This window comes from Hemitrygon akajei, chromosome 5, assembly GCF_048418815.1.
Source record: "Hemitrygon akajei chromosome 5, sHemAka1.3, whole genome shotgun sequence".
In the NCBI taxonomy this organism is placed as follows: domain Eukaryota; kingdom Metazoa; phylum Chordata; class Chondrichthyes; order Myliobatiformes; family Dasyatidae; genus Hemitrygon; species Hemitrygon akajei.
Window position 1 is genome coordinate 141,262,338 of NC_133128.1, and position 16,997 is coordinate 141,279,334.

The 16,997-nt window shown below is 40.3% G+C and overlaps 1 protein-coding gene across 6 annotated transcripts in view; it reads right to left on the reverse strand.

Moving 5' to 3' along the window:
* The window catches only part of als2b (alsin Rho guanine nucleotide exchange factor ALS2 b), a 146,128-nt gene that overhangs the window by 63,274 nt on the left and 65,857 nt on the right, over nt 1-16,997 (reverse strand). For all 6 annotated transcript variants that reach the window (XM_073046720.1, XM_073046715.1, XM_073046719.1 and 3 more), the window contains 6 exons: nt 10,596-10,724; nt 5,464-5,534; nt 4,739-4,805; nt 3,136-3,335; nt 2,706-2,771; nt 798-896 (listed from right to left, as the gene is read on the reverse strand). In XM_073046720.1, coding sequence (XP_072902821.1) covers nt 798-896; nt 2,706-2,771; nt 3,136-3,335; nt 4,739-4,805; nt 5,464-5,534; nt 10,596-10,724 — 632 coding nt within the window. The remainder of the gene's footprint in view (nt 1-797; nt 897-2,705; nt 2,772-3,135; nt 3,336-4,738; nt 4,806-5,463; nt 5,535-10,595; nt 10,725-16,997) is intronic.

A 16,997-nucleotide genomic window follows, 5' to 3' on the forward strand; every position in this document is an offset into this window, starting at 1 on the left:
CCATTGGATAAGTGCAAGGCCAAGTTGCTCAGGATCCCCACATTTGGCTCACTTGTGATCACACCAAACCAACCTTGAACACCAATGCTGCTGCACATAATCTGATGTGTGTGACTGCCTCCTGGATAGTTGTATCCAGGTAACTCTCCTCACCTCTGATGCATCATAATATCTCAATCTCAGGCTTACTCCTCCTCAATTAACTGCAGTGCTTTTCTATCAGTTGGTGCATCACAGATGAAGACCCAAGTTTTTTTTTTATTAAAAAGTACTGTTAACAGGCTTTTTCTACCTGTTAACTACAATAATTGAAGGCACCAAAGAGCTTCTCAAGCCTAGAAATATGGGGTGTCACTTCTTTCCCTAGGACCATCAGGCAAAGAAATATAGATAAGCCAGCATCAATTGTCTTTGTCAATGCTAAGGAACCGAGATTAAAGTGGGAATGGCAGAGTTGGGGGGTGGGGGGAGTACAACCATTTTCAGTCTGCAGTGAATTCAAAATTCTCAGTGGAAGTTTCAGTTGAAATCAGATGGAAGGTACACAAATTCAATCACCATGCTAGAGGCATACAAGGAATGAGTCAATTACTTAAGCAGTGGACACACCTCACAAAAACAAACAGCAGTCCAAATGTAACCAAACACCTCGCTAAACCGAGAGATCAAATCAGGACCCTAACCATTCCCACCTCACTACAGTAACCAACGAAACAAATCAGATAATCCTCCTAACATGAAACATATCAAACTAGACTCCAAAGTTAACTGGTGGATGAACTGAGAACTGAGCTTACTTATAAATTCCATGGCCGTGCATCTTGCCTTCTTTCCAGTGGCCCTGATAGTGGTTGTTCTTCTTGAGTGCTTTGCAGGGCACAATCAACTCTCCATACCTGATAAGAAAGAAATACCGTAGATGCCGGATTATAAGCCGCTACTTTTTTCCCACGCTTTGAACAGCTTTGAACACTGCGGCCTTTAATACGGTGCGGCTAATGCATGGTTTTTTTTCATGCCGCCAAAAACATTTTGCCTCGTAACAGTAGACCAATAAAATTGATGAGTAGTTCACAGAGGTCCAATGAAATTGTACGATAAATCAAGCGCACTTTCACAATTAAATTATTGTAAATCAGTCATTTGTACTCACCCTCATCAACGTGGAAAACACTTGAAGAAAAGCATTGTGCTGCCTTTATGGCAGTTATTTAGTTTATAATATTTTCGCTTAGTAATTCATTTGTTAGTATTTTCTAGTTAAAGTTAGAAGTGTTTTAAGTATACGGTATTTGCTTTCTGTACTACATCCCGGGATACTATGACGTCACATCCGGTTTCGCCACGTCTTGTGGGAAATACCGGCTTGCGATAAATGGAAAGGTGGGGGCATTAGGCGAGCGCGAAAACGCTGCTTTTAAGTTAAAGGCGATCAATAACTTTTCCTGGTAGGCTGCAGTATATATTTTTTTACCAGTCGTTAGGAGATATTGGAATGTTGTTCGTGCACTGTTCAGTAAAAAAGTATACGCAAGGTAATTTGTGTGTTACCGATACGTATGTATATTTCAAAGTAGCCGTGTTACAGGCACGGTTCGAAAAAAAGCATTTGCAATATGTATTTGTTTATGTTACCATATGGATTTAATTAAAAGTTATAAAATCCTCACGTGTAATATCTTTCTGTGTAAATATCTCATATTACAACGTGGGACACCTGCGGCCTAAAATCCGGTGCGGCTTGTACAAGTACAAAATTGATTTTCTTTCTAAAATTAGAGGCTGCGGCTTTTAATCAGGTGCGCTCTGTAGTGCGAAATCTACGGTACATTTAAAACTTCGTACTCATCAAGAAGTTTGTCCCAAATGGGAAGGGAACACTGCTCCACTTCGCAACACCTACTTGCTTTATAGACTTTTTTTTTTCTTTCTTATTTTTTTAATAGGGATGTTAGGGGGGAGGGGTTAAGGGGAGGGGGGCTGGGTAACATTTTTTTTTCATACACATTTATTCTGTAACTATTTGAAAACAATCAAAAAAAGTAAAAAAAAAATATTAGCACAGAATATCACTTGTACTACGCATTTCTCAGGGACATGACCAATGTAGTGTTAACATTCAAGCCCCTTTAAACAGAAACAAAAATCAAAAAGAAAATGTGGACGCTTGGAGTCTGAAATCAGAACAGAAAACGTTGGAAATACTCAGCAGGTCAGACTGCAACTATAAGAAGATAAACAGAGTTATGGTTTCAGGTCTGAAAACCCTTTACAGAAGATTGTAAGCTGCAAGGCAGCTGACCGTACAACTGGCAAATAATAAAATTGCCCAGGACAGCCGGTATAATTTCACAATAGCACCATTACTTGTATCAGAGGAGGCAGAACTTCAGTTTAACATTTCTTTCAAAGAACTGCTACTCCAATTGTATGGCACCAAAAGAAAAACTTGCTTTTTGAGCTCCAATTTCTTTACAGCTGCCATCAAGTTTGAAAATGCTGTGACAAGGTGTCAGTACTTGTGATCAATAAGCACTTATCTCTGCTCCTATTCAACAATCTATACAAGCGAACACACTTTGAAAACAAAGGGAAGGACAGCGCTGGCTGTTATTTTTCATCTTGCTCTTATCTACTGCCCTGCAGTTGCTGTGCCAGATGAGATCAGTAAACTCTACCATCACACAGAATTTTACGATACTTACCCATCCTCCAAACCATTTTTGAAATCGCCAGAATAGAATCTCTTATCAGGCCACCGCAATACACCCCTGGAATTAAAGGAACAAGGTTGGAAAGTGCTGAGAATCAAACCAAAGTCTCAGTTGTGGTAGTTACAATTTCTTCCCTGATCATTTTAAAGTTTTTTCTCCCAAAGTCAACAGTTAGGATCTTTACAAATCAATCCTCAGGACTTGAAATGACACACTTGCAAAGACATGCCCTCTTTATCATGCCCAATGCACGTCTGTGTAAATATATCCACATACATACACACGGTAACACACAAGGCACATTGATAGTGTATGCACATTCTTTACATTTATGTGTGCATACACACAAGGAGGTGCATACAAGCAAAACTTGAAAATCTTTGCATTTACTGTAGACCCTCAGTATTGTGCCAATACTAACTTGCCATGTGGTCTTCCAGCCAACCAACGACCTTCGTAGGTTGCCTCCTTCAGCCGTGGGTCCTTGTAGAAGGTGTAACTGGCAGTGCGAGAAATTGGAGGTTCTACTCGCATGACACCACCCAGTCCAAGAGCCACGTTATCTGAAGCTCCACTCAATGCCTGATCTACAGCTTGGTTAATTGCTCTTAGCCACTTTGTCTGCAATGGGATTACAATGAAACATTTTACAATTTAACATTAGACAGTCTGAACACCCACCTATATCAACCGCTTTACTCAGTTTCTTTGCTCCTGTGGACAACCCAACTCTTCTTTCTAGTCTACATGAACACAACTCAAGTTGGTAAGAGCCCGTTTGCAATTCATTATCTCAGATGATCTTTAACCTCTGCACACTATACCAGCATCTCTCAAATCCCTTGATGTTTGAAAATTAATCGGCCTCCGTTTGGAATGAACATGACTAATCATCTGCAACCCTGTTGTTGAGAATTTCAAAAAATTCACCAACTTCCATTCAAAGTAAATTTATTATCAAAGTACCTGTACGACACCAGAAACAACTGTGAGATCCATTTCCTCGTGGGTATACTCGGTAATTCCAAAAGCCATAATAGAATCAATGAAAGACTGCACAGAGTGGACAAGCAACCAGTGTGCAAAAGACAACAAACTGTGCAAATACGAAAGAGAATGAGTGAATGAGGGAAGCATGAGATCAAGAGTTCTTGAAAGTGAATCTATAAGTTGTAGCAACAGTTCAGTGATGGGGTGAGTGAAGTTATCTCTTCAAGAGACAACTGTTCCTGAACCTGGTAGTGAGTACGGAGGCTTCTGTACCTCCTTCCTGATGACTGCAGCAAGAAGGGAGCACACCTTGGGTGGCAGGGGGGGGGGGAGGGGGGGCAATCATGGATGTTGCTTTCCTGCAACAGCAGGAGATAGGAAGTGGGGAGTGAAGATTTCCCATTTGAGTCCTAAACAGGCATCCCCTTTTACTGCCTGGCCCTAAACTCCTTAGTTAGCAGAAACAGCCTTGCAGCATCTAAATTAAAGGCCTTTAGTGCTTAAAGAATCTCACTGAAACTTTAAAAATTCTGCAGAGTGAACACAGTTGTAATTTTCTCACACAGCAAATCTGTAAGAACTCTATGGAAAATACATCCTTTCTTGGCAAGGAACCCAAAATCTGGGCACAATATTCCAGCAGTGTCTCACCAAGGCTCTGTACAGGACTTCCTCACTCCTGTAATCAAACCCTCCATGATAAAGGCTGACACACCACATGTCCTCCTTGCTGCTGGCTGCATTTTACACTTGCCTTCAGCAACTGACAGATCCCTTTGAACATCAACACTCCCCAATCTCTCTCCATTTAACACATACTCTGCTTCTTTGCTGTGTACACCAAAATGGACAACCTTAAACTTTTTCCATATTAGTGAGCATCAGTGCCCACTCAGTCTACCATTCCCCAATGAAATCACTGACTGCCGAAGCCCATTTGGTGGACTACTTCCCATCAAGTTCAAAGTGGCCATCAGAAAACAACTCTTTCAAAGCCAGGAAGGTTGGATGAATTTGAATGAAGCTCACTTTACCTTCTCCTGTGGAGATGCCGCAGTGAGGATGAACTGTTCTTCAGGTGTAGTTATCTTCAGGGAATTCCTACACACAAAAGTATAAACAGATAACAGCTGGGGGCCAGGGGCACTTTTGTTATTTAGAGGTAAGTGACCTAGAGTGTTAAGTAACAAAACACCAATACCAGTATTTTCAAGCAGTATCACTTGTACCCATCAACTTTCTAATATCTGCATCACTGCCTTACATGCCAATCTTTGCCTTAGCAAGAATATGCATGTGAGGAAGCAGCTACAACCACCCTCCATAAATGTGATAAATATGCCCATTAAGCTCATATTTATCTTATTTCTATTACTTCTTTACTCCTCAGTTTACTGCAAATGAAATGGGTGGATTACTGTACCCTCAGATCTCTGGTGTGCCCAGATTAGATATCAATGAACATTAAAAAGGATATTGGTGGTTTCCTTTCAATATAAAGATACCTTTCCAGAAGGAAAATAAAATAAAAGCACCTTAAATAGGTTGTTTTCAAACAGCTCAGAGCCATCAACAACTCATGACAAACAATCATTGCCCAAATCTAAGAAACTACTTAACTTTTGAGGCTGAAAAAAATGACAGAAGAAACCCTAGAGGATGCTTGAACTGATTAATGTAGAGAAAATCCCAATAAATCACTATTAGAATATTTCTTACATGAAAATGCCTACAAGGGATACAATCATTCCATACTCACGGGTTGCTGCTTTCTTCAAGTTGGGGTTCTATCCAGAGTGTAGTGAGGGGGAATATATGGTGAGTGGAAAACTGAGGAATCAGAGAAAGAGAATGAAACTCACATTAGATGATGCTCATGGGAAGTAAAAAGCTTCAGGCACAATCAACTCCAATTAATCTGCAAAAACCACCAAGAGTTAAAATATGAGACTCATCTAGAACGATGGAAAGAGGAACGAGTACAAGCGCATATCAGCTAGACAGTAACCCTTCTGTTGTGTTGGCAAGACATTGTGGGAAACGGGCTTCAGTTTGCGTCACCTATCTCTTTCATCACTGACCCAGAAATCGCAAAGAAGATGAAATAAAAATTTTCCACTTCCCACAAAATTGATCTCTTAATAAACAGCCTTGGAGAGTACACATATGATTACCGAGGAAGGTGGGGTGGGTAAGAGAGCACCAAGCCAGGCTGAAAACAGAGGGAGGAGGCCCCTCCACCCACTGTCTTGTTTGCAAATGTGCAGTCACTGCAGAACAAAAATCGAGGAAGTGAGGGCAAGACTGCTGTGCTGGAGGGAAATGAAAGACTGTTGTGTTCTATGTCAGAGCAACATGTGGCTTACAAGAGGTAAGCCTAGAAGGCTGCCTCACAGGTGAAGTGGTAACTTGGGACTAAACTTGAACCAACAAAGGATGCTCAACAGTTGTGGCAGAGCTTGAATATTGTCACCTCTCAAAATTAAATCAAGCGACATAAGGGCTTTGCTTCCAGATGAGATCAATCCTTTCTATGCTCACTTTGACCATCAAAACATGGACGAACCATCACAAATTCCCACAGCCCCTGATGATCCTATGATTATTGAGGCCAATACACGAGCAGCCTTCAGGAGGGTGAACCCATGAAAAGCATCCGGACCAGATTGGGTACCTGACCAAGTACTAAAGACCTGTGCTGATCAACTGGCTGGGGTGTTCACCGAGATCTTTAACCTCTCACTTCAGCAGTGTGAGGTACCCACCTGCTTCAAGCATATCAGAGCCCAAGATGAACATGGCAACCTGTCTCAGTAACTATAATTAAGTAGCACTGACATCCACAGTGATGAAGTGTTTTGAGACATTGGTGATGAAACATATCAACTCCTGCCTGAGAAGTGACTTCAATCCACTCCAATTTGCCTATTGGTGCAAAAGGACCACAGCAGATGCCAGCTCACTGGCTCTTCACTTAATCCTGGAATACCTGGACAGCAAAGATGCATACATCAGGATGTTCTTATCAACTGCAGCTCAGCATTCAGTACTATCATCCCCTCAAAACTGATAAATAAGCTCCAAGACCTTGGCCTTAATACCTACTTGAGCAAATGGATTTTTGATTTCCTCACTTGCAGACCTCAGTCAGTTTGGATTGGAAACATCTCCTCAATCTCCATCAGCACAGTTGTTCCACAAGGCTATGTGCTTAGCCACTTGCTCCACTCACTTTACACTGATGACTGTGTGGCTATGCACAGCTCCAGTGCCATAATCACATTCGCTGATGACGCCACTGTTGCTGGCCGAAACAAAGGTGGTGATGAATCAGCATTTAGGAAAGAAATTGAAAATCTGGCTGGCTGAAGCCACAACAGCAACCTCTTACTCAGTGTCAGCAAGACCAAGGAGCTAATTATTGGCCAGGAGGAAACTCGAGGTCCATAAACCAATCCTCCGATTTCCCCAATGTGATGGAGAGGCTCTGCAATGTTAAATTCCTGGGTGTTATTATTTCGGAAGACTCATCCTTAGCCCAACGTGCAAGTGCAATTATGAAGAAAGCAAGGCAGTACCTCTACTTACTTAGGAGTTTGTGAAGATTTGGCATGACATCTAAAACTTTGACAAACTTCTATAGATTTCTAGTGGAGAGTATATTGACTGGCTGCATCTCAGCCTGGTATGGAAATACCAATGTCCTTTGAACTGAAATTCCAGCAAAAAAAAAGGTAGATATGGCCCAGTCCATCCTGGGTAATGCCCTCCCTACCAGGGAGCACTTTTACATGGAGCACTGTCGCAGGATAGCAGCATCCATCAGAGATCCCCACCGCCCATGCTGCTAAGTACAAGAGCCTCAGTACTCGCACCACCAGGTTCAGAACAGTTACTACCCCTGAACCATCAAGCTCTTGAACCAAAGGGGATAACTTCACTCAATTTCTTTCACACCCCATCACTGAAATGTTCCCACAACCTATGGACTTACTTTCAAGGACTCTTCATCTCATGCTCTCGAAATGTATTGCTTATTTATTATTTGTTCATTTTCATATTTGCACACTGGTTAAACACCCAGTTGGTGCGGTGTTTCATTGATTCTATTATGGTTATTAATCTATTATGGACTTATTGAGCATGCTGGCAAGAAAAATTAATCTCAGGTTTGTATATGGTGACATACATACTTGGATAATAAATTTACTTTGAACTTTGAAATTTAAGACAAAAGGAGACCATTTAACCCATCATGGTTAAACAAGATCTATCTAAACTAACTACACTTAGTCCTTGACCTTAGACATATTGAAATTTTAAAGTCTTCTGATCATTTCCACCTCAATTAAAGCTTCAAGTTCGAGAACTTCTTCATAATTTGGATGCAAAAAGCCATTCAACTCTTCCGCTATTATTCTTTCTGCTAACAATGACAAACATCTTACAGTTTTAACCCTTCAGTTAAGGGCAATTCAGTTATATCTACTTTTTAGTTTGCTCCATTTTTATATACCTTGATTGTAACAGAAGAGGGCAGTTGCATTTGCAAGTCTATTGACGGCCAAATATCATCAAAAAGTGGGAAATATCACAGGAGGTGGGAATAAGGGGACAAATGAAGTCAGTAAATGAAAGTAGTGATGTGAAAGGAATCTGGTCCAGTGGAGCCCCAGTTAAAAACTGGAATACAAACTGGATGTAATCAAAGTTAACTCAATATTGAAGACATTACAGCTTAAAACTCAGCTTTCTTATTAACATGGAGAGGCTTGAAGTTAAGTGAACTAATCTGTGACAAGATCAAAAACTGGTACGTTCAATTGCAGCTTGTCAAGCAAAGATGTTTCAAACTCACAAGTGGTGACACCTCACTGAAGAGATTTTCATTGTAATATGTTTCTCTAGCTCTGCAATCATGTATCACCTGCATCATTGGAACACAGGTTGATTGACTGGAGTCACCTGCTCAACCTCAAGCTTGTTTCACAGTTCAGATACATCATAGTTGATCTCACCATCATTTTCAGACACCATTTCAAAAGCCTCAACATGTAGGCACAAAACTCATTACTTAAATTCCCAAGAATTTAAAATGGATCCAGCAGCCACAACCATTTGGGTAAATTTCAAATCTACTACCCTTGAGATTAACAACTAAGTTTATGCAAGCTGAAATGTTTAGCCTTACTAGTCTTGACATCATTCCTCTAAATATTTGTGAGAAATATTTTCCCAAACCACCCATTTCCAAGGCCAATATGTCTTTCCCCAAGATCTGAAATCAGTCATGGTCTTCCAGATGGGGTCTGGACACAGAGAACCCTTCTGGTAACACAGCGGCACACTCTGTTGCAGTGGCCTCCCCAGGTCCAACCAATGTAATTGTTTGCCCTTTACATCTTTCCTTTGATCACAAGGCACTACTGGATTTTAAGAACACTCACTTCCAAGCTGTTGGACAGCTATGGAGCTTCACAGCACGAGCCTGTTGAGTATTGTGTTGTCACCTACAACAGCAACACAGGGAAGGTGGTGCAGTCCAATAAATGGTACAAATGATTGTTTTGGACTTCTTTTCATGATTGCAAGACCCTGTCAGATATTGGGAATGTAGAATACTGCAAGTCTGCTTCATAGGTGAGACCGACGGCGGGGGAGCTGTCTGACCTCGGTTGCTGCACTGACCCTGCCCTCATGACGCAGCATCACCTGTTGCAGACGCCCAGGTGTTTGCACACCAGAGGCGGTATGGGAGAGTATAAAGGCACAGTGGAGTCCAAGCTGGATTAGGGGATTGTCCTTTCCATGGATGCTGCTCTCCAGTGTTTGCTCGGCAGAAGACAAGCTGAGTTATATTTGCCTGCCACTGCATTAGCACATGAGGAACTACTATGCACTTGTTCTTGTAGAAACATGGCTCCAGGACAACATCCCATGCACCAATCTGCAGGCCATGACACTTGGGGATTTGGCTAATATTATTACTTATTTGAGACTATATGTATGTGCTATTGATGTGTTGCGTTTGTTTGCAGGTGCTGTGTTTTGCACCTTGGCCCCAGAGGAACACTTTAATTTAGCTGTTACATGTGTACAGTTGAATGACAATTAAACTTGATCACATTCCATTACAATAACGCCACTGGTGATTAACATGGGCATTAAACTCAACTTAACTGATTTTTGTGTTTGGCCAACTAATAGTTCTAGTCTTACATTAGAAAAACATATTGACTTATTTTTCTTGGATTCAAGGTGCTTCATCGTGTCCTGGTTCTGACCCCGGGACTCAGCAATGGCATTTGGGTAGCTTGGCCACCAGTTGTTGTTACCTCTTACAGGATGGCCAGCAGCGAAGCACAAAAGGGAATAGCCATTTCTGACCAACGTCACCTGCAAGTACTGCAGTTCAGCACCACAACTGTAATCAATATTCCAGGTAGACTATTTTAAGTAAATTGGACAAAGAAAATAACTATCCTTCTTCAAAAAGAGTTAGACAAAAGTAAACTGTACTCAGGCTCTAAAAGGTACCAAAAATTCACCAGGCTGAACAGCTCACATCTGTGTTGGGACAGGAAATGAGAAAGGAGGACTCAGCTGAGAACTTTAATTGATGTCATTTTGTATTTCATTTTTATGTTTGTACTTTATCCCGTTGTAAAGAATTTTCCATACAATGTAGTCCAAAGTGATCTATAGTTATTATTATACAAATGTATTCCAAGTTCAGTATGACCATACCGTCTTCTCTACACAGAGAAATGATGAAATGACTGGGGACACCTTCCCACCAGTGAATGTTCAAACCATTGCCATTCCCAACACGAATGAAGAGCTAATCTGCTCCCTTTACTGACCTTTCACATTCGCATCAGATAGACTGACCTGAGCATGGACAAGTGCATCATTGAAGAGGATAAACCAGTTGATGGAGAATCTACCAGCATGTTGCAGTGTCAAGCTCCGGTTACTGCTCTCACAGATGAGTCGACGTTCTGGTTTTCTCAGAGAATCCTTGGCAAAAAAGATTTTAAAAAAGCGATTGATTCTACAGTCAAGTGTATTCATATCAGCAGCTATCTCAACATAGCCAAGAGCAAAGATTGACTAGTTACATCTCACACTAACATGATTCAGTGAAATGGGAATCATGGCCAATATCAGCTTGATGTTTGTCCTGGGCATCTGGCCACCATTGTTAAAATGCTCTTTCTGTAATAAGGCGATTAATACCAAACATCGTAGTCAATCCAATTCAGTGATTGATTCTATTGAGAGACTACAGTCCAGAAAAGTTAACAATTGACTTCAGATTTTCAGCTTCTTGCTTTTTAAAAAAAAACAATACTTTCTGTTACCATTAAGTTCCTATTAAATAGTGTTATTCTTGCCTTCATACTCCAGAATAATATTCACCAACTACAGCATTTCACTTCACTCTGCATAACAGACCTCCCAGTAGTTGTCCTTGGATAAGATTTATAAACAGAAAACCCTTCTCCCACCCCAAACCAGCTGCGGAACAAGGAATCAAGAATGCCAAGAGTAGAGGGATCCAAAAGTTGAAACAATTCTCTGAAAGCAAAATAAAAGGACAAAACTATGAAAAGATTAGTAAGGGAAAAGAATAAGGAAATAATTATAAATTTGCACAAGGCAATGATGAGGCCAAAGTCAAAATGCAGTGGATAGGAAATGTGGCGACCCACTTTCTACACAGGCGAACCAGCTCACAAAATGACATGCGCATTGGCAGAGAGGCCAGCCCCAAAATGGCGCTGGGCCGCCTTCTTCACCAGTAAGGGGAGAAAGCCTGCAGGCGGGAAGAGACTTTTGTAATGCACCTCTGACATCATTTCCGCCCGGAGAGGGTGGGAACGGAGCTGTGTAAAGGACAGTGCCGTGAAGTTTGAATAAACTAGTCTGGAGTGCAACTTACAGACTGCGTGTCGTTATTTCTAGCTGTTTGTAGCACCTCGCTACAGAAAGTTATATTTTGTTTGGTTCAGCAGCCAGCCATTCTCCCTTTCCACACCGGGGCACTGATTCACGATCAACTGACGTGGTTCACTGAAAAATTTGTTATAATTGACTGTAATCTCTAAAGATAGGCCAGTTAAAATTTTCTTGGTATATTATTAGAAGTAACATCCAAAGGTCCAGAAAAATCTACAAGTCTAGCACTAAGTCCCAGGTGTGCTGGATTATTAGAGTTTTACGTTACTGGATTATTACCTACCATATAATAATAAAACAATTAAAGATTAACCAATTACCAAATCCCACTTTTGACATGTCACCTCTGGTAAATTCAACTGGACTAGCCACACGAATGCTATAGCTATAAGAGCAGGTCAAAGGCTTTGATACAAGATCTGCTGTGAGTGACCCACCTCCCGATACCAAGCCCTTTCCACCACCTACAGGCCACAAGTCAGGAGCACAAGGAAATACTCACCACTTGCCCAGACAGCAGCAGCTCCAACAACTCTCAAAAAGCTTAAAATCACTTGTGGCGAAGCAGCTCCTTTGAGTATACCCATCAACCCCCCGAACACTCACCCTCTCTCCAACACAGCAGTGCGCACCATCTACAAAGTGCTTTGCACTTGCTGGACCTGGCTGCTCTGGTAGTACTTCTCAGACAGGACCTCTTCCACAAGGACAAGGGCAATAAGAGCATGAAACACCACCTGTGCAGGTTTCCTCAAGGCAAACAGTATCTTGCCTTGAAAATCTAATCTCTGGTCCTTCCCAATCATTGCATTAAAACAGCTGAACTTCCTACCTGTTCCGCAGATCTAAACAGAATAATCGTGACGGGTGGATGCTGCAACTATTTGGTCTTGCTTAAACAAATGGACCCAAACTCAGTAGTTCCTTCAAAACCCACTTTATTGTTAATACAGAGAAGAAATAGAGAGTTACAAGAAACGTGTTATATTGTACACTATCTACACCACTAATAGGTAGGGCTAACTCAATCAACCCCTAGTAGTCTACACCGCCGAATATACTTAGCGATGTCTGCGTGATCCGTGAAGCAGGCGATCGACTGTGGACTGGCTAGGGTGGAGATCCTTGGCGCTGGTTCAGTGCTCGTCCCGCAGGTGGGACCCAGGCAAGTGGTCTGCCCAAGAAGGGACTTGCCCACTTTTATAGCACTATTGCCACCTCCCAGTCCAGCTAGAAAGGGCTAGGCATCCAATCCGATGTTTACATGACCCCAACTTAGCCAATCCAAGTCCCATTCACGTATTAAGCCAACATACATCCTCCACACCTGCAAGTACCAAGGTCAATGTGATCTTCAACAATCGGCCTCTGCCTCCCCAGGGACAATGCACCCTATTAAGCTTACAACCAATGTAAAAAAAAAAACATTTTTAGAGACAAGGTATTTGATTGCTTTTATGCAAATCAGCACTTTTAGCTTGCTCTCAGGCATGTTTTCCGGTAGACCAGAGGCATATATTGTTCTCCCCCTATTTAGTATCAAGGGTCAATCTACCCAACAACATAACAGGCCCACAAATTCCTAATTGTTAACCATTTCTTTACCGTATCCATTTTCATACCCACTCACTCTACCCATACACTTACCTATACACTACCCAACAGCACTTTGTCACTGGAAAAAATGCAGCCATTCATGGCAGTGGTTCCCAAACCACCAGAGGACAACAGGAACAAAAGCAAATTGTAGCTTTGCCAGTAAATGAATAGAGATTTAAAAATATCTACATTGAAGTAGAAGGAACTGAGAAGTTAGTAAGGGTTTCAACTTATTTTGATGCATCAGGGAAAAGTACCCTGATTTTTGGTTACCCAGCAAGAAGCAATTATCATATTAAAAATAAGCAACAGATTGCTAAAATGTGAGAGGAAGAATAATTCTCAATAAGGAATGGAAACAGTCCTAGGTATGATTTTTTCAGGAAGCAGGGAAACTAGGGAGGTGTGGAGATATTCAAGGGTTTCAAGTCAGAATATTTTTTTGATCTGTTTTTGGATGATAACATTATGTCCTTTGAACAGCTAACTAATAAATATAATTTACCTAAAACCTATTTTTTTAGATATTTGCAAGTCAGAATTTTTTTGTATAATGAATTAAAGTCTTTTTCGAAAGAATGTCCATTGGACATTACAGAAAGAATTTTAGCCCTCAATCCTTGTCAAAAGGGTTTAGTAGCTATCATTTATAATATGATTATGAGTGTACAGCCAGATGTATCAGAAAAAATTAAGAAGGAATGGCAAGAAGAATTGCATTGTCCTATATCTACTGAGGAATGGGAAAAAATTTTATCATTGGTAAATTCGTCCTCTATTTGTGCTAAACATGCCCTAATACAATTTAAGGTTGTACATAGAGCTCACATGTCTAAAGATAAACTTGCTCGATTTTATTCTTATGTTAATCCAACCTGTGACAGATGTCATTCTGATGTTGCTTCATTGACTCATATGTTTTGGTCTTGTCCTTGTTTACAAAATTATTGGAAAGATATTTTTAATATTATTTCAAGAGTTTTAAATATCAATTTCCAACCGCATCCTTTTACTGCAATTTTCTGTTTACCAATGATACATAATAATCGTCTATCCGCTTCATCTCAACGAATGATTGCATTTGTTACATTAATGGCTAGAAGATCTATTTTACTGAATTGGAAAGAAATTAACCCTCCAACTGTATTTCAGTGGTTTTCTCAAACTATCTTTTGTTTGAGTTTAGAAAAAATTAGAAGCGCGGTTTTTGATTCTTCAGTTAAATTTGAGGAAACTTGGAGACCATTTATTCAACATTTTCATATGAGTTAAATGGTCTGATCCTAAACCTTATTGTTTTTATCCTTAATTATTTGGATGGAGGTTCGGAGTTATCGGCACTACTGTATGTATTTAACATTATGCAATGGCCCATGTTGGTTAGTTTTTTAAAAAGTTTTTTTTAGTTTTTTTTTCTCTTTTTCGATTCTTTTACATTAATACTATGAGTTTGGGAGGCCTTATATATTGATTATTATATATCTGATTGTCTATTTAAACTATTAATTATGTACTCTCAAACATTTTGTATTCATATTTCACTTATGTTTTTCTTAAAATGAATAAAAAGATTTAAAAAGAAAAGAATATTTTTGGTCAGTAATAAGTGAAATAGGAAATTGCACCACACACACACACACACACACACACACACACACACACACACACACACACACACACACACACACACACACACACACACACACACACACACACACACACACACACACACACACACACACACACACACACACACACACACACACACACACACACACACACACACACACACACACACACACACACACCTACCTAGATCACAGGAAGAAAGCGGAACAATTCTGTAAACATATTTTAGAAATAGAGTGAAAATGAAGGCCCTAATTACCCTAAATATGGGCGGAACAAAACAAAGCATTAAAGTAGAAAATGGCGGATTTCTGATATTTCCCAGATCAACACATTTTCAATCCATTGTAGGTATCAGTGTTACAAGCTAAGATCATATCTAATGTGAGGGTTCATATAATTATTGAAGAAAATGGTTAAAAAATGGTTAAAAGCAAAGTATTAAAATAGAAGGTTAATGCCAGTCAGCTAAAATGTGATCAAGTCCAAGATTGCGATCCAAGGTGAATGAATACTGTGAAGCCTTCCAAGAGGTGATGTTCAGGAATAGATGAGGTACAGTGAGGAAGTGACAAGGGATTGAAAGATACAGCACCTTAGATCACTAAAGTATGTTGATTAGAATGAGATAAATAACAAAGACAGACATAATTAGCAGGTGCCATAAAAAAAATTTTTTTTGGTAAATGTTTCCTTTTTTAAGGGAAAATGCAGACAATTAGAGAAGAGAAAGGAACTATTTGGCGGAGGTAGAGGATGCTACTACGCGTCCATCTTCAGCAGGGAAGTTACAAACAATGTATTAGTGAAAGAACAAGTCCTGTATGCAATAACAACAGATGTGCAGTGCAGTGGTGCAGCTGCTGCCTCACATCTCTAGCAGTCCAGATCCATTTTAACCTTTGGCACTCTCTGTGCAAAGCTTCCCGTGAGGGTGCGAGTTTCTCCCTCGGGTCTTCAGTTCCCTCCCACGTCCCAAAAATTGTGTTGGTTAGCTCATCCCCCATAGTTTGTAGATGCAGGATAGAATCAGACAAAGTGAATGACAGCATAGGGAGAACAGGGAAATTTAGTGGGAGAATGGGAATGCTCTATGAACTTCAGAGAATGACTGGCCTCTATATTGCAAGAAAATAAAAGCAAAAACCGCTTTAAACTGTATGCCAATACAAGATGTAAAAAGGCCCTATGTGGGATTCACTTTCTGTGGGGATGCAGCACAAGAATTAAGTCACTTTAGATCTTCCTTGCATTCAGGCATGATTGTAGGGGACAGCAGAACTGCAAATTATATACAATTTTTAAAAAATGGACTTCAGGCCAGGTGGATATTTTGGAAAGCTTGGAAGATCATACTTCGTACAGTGGCATATTAATATCCAAAGAAACACCAAATTAGCAAATGACAGCCCAAATAAGCTTGTAAAAGGCAAAACAGTCTAATAAATGAAAAGCAGTAGAAAGTTAGAGAATTGTTGAACGGTGTTTTGTGCACAAATTTGAAGGTCAGATAATGTCAGATAATGAATGCTGGGGTGGGGCTGGGAAATAAAATAAAGCATAAAAATTTAAAGGGTGTGGTACAGGTTCCCATTGTTCTTTTGTTCTCTTCAGTACAAGTTGAATATAATTTCACTTTAGATTTCCCATATATTCCTAGGTCAAACACCAGAGGGAAAAATAATTACATTGAATTCCTTCTTGTGCTGGATTGGCCTAACGCATAGCAGAAATGGTAACTAGTTTCAGGGAAGAGAACATGCAGAAAAGGTAGCCATTGTGGCTTTTACCAACTTCCTGACATTTGTTGGAAAGTCTTGTAAATATCAGGTTAAACAAGACCAGATATCTAGTCATGAAACCAAATCCCCACTGTCGAAGCTGCTGCAAGAGGAAATAAAATTTAAGGGCATTTATGTTTGCTTAAAACAATTATCATAATATCTGTGTATAAACAGTTCCTAAACACAAGATTAAATAAATAATAGAAAACCTACAGCACAATACAGGCCCTTCGACTCACAATGCTGTGCCGATCATGCACTTACTTTAGAAATTACCTAGGGTTCCCCATAGCCCTCTATTTTTCTAAGCTCCATGGAC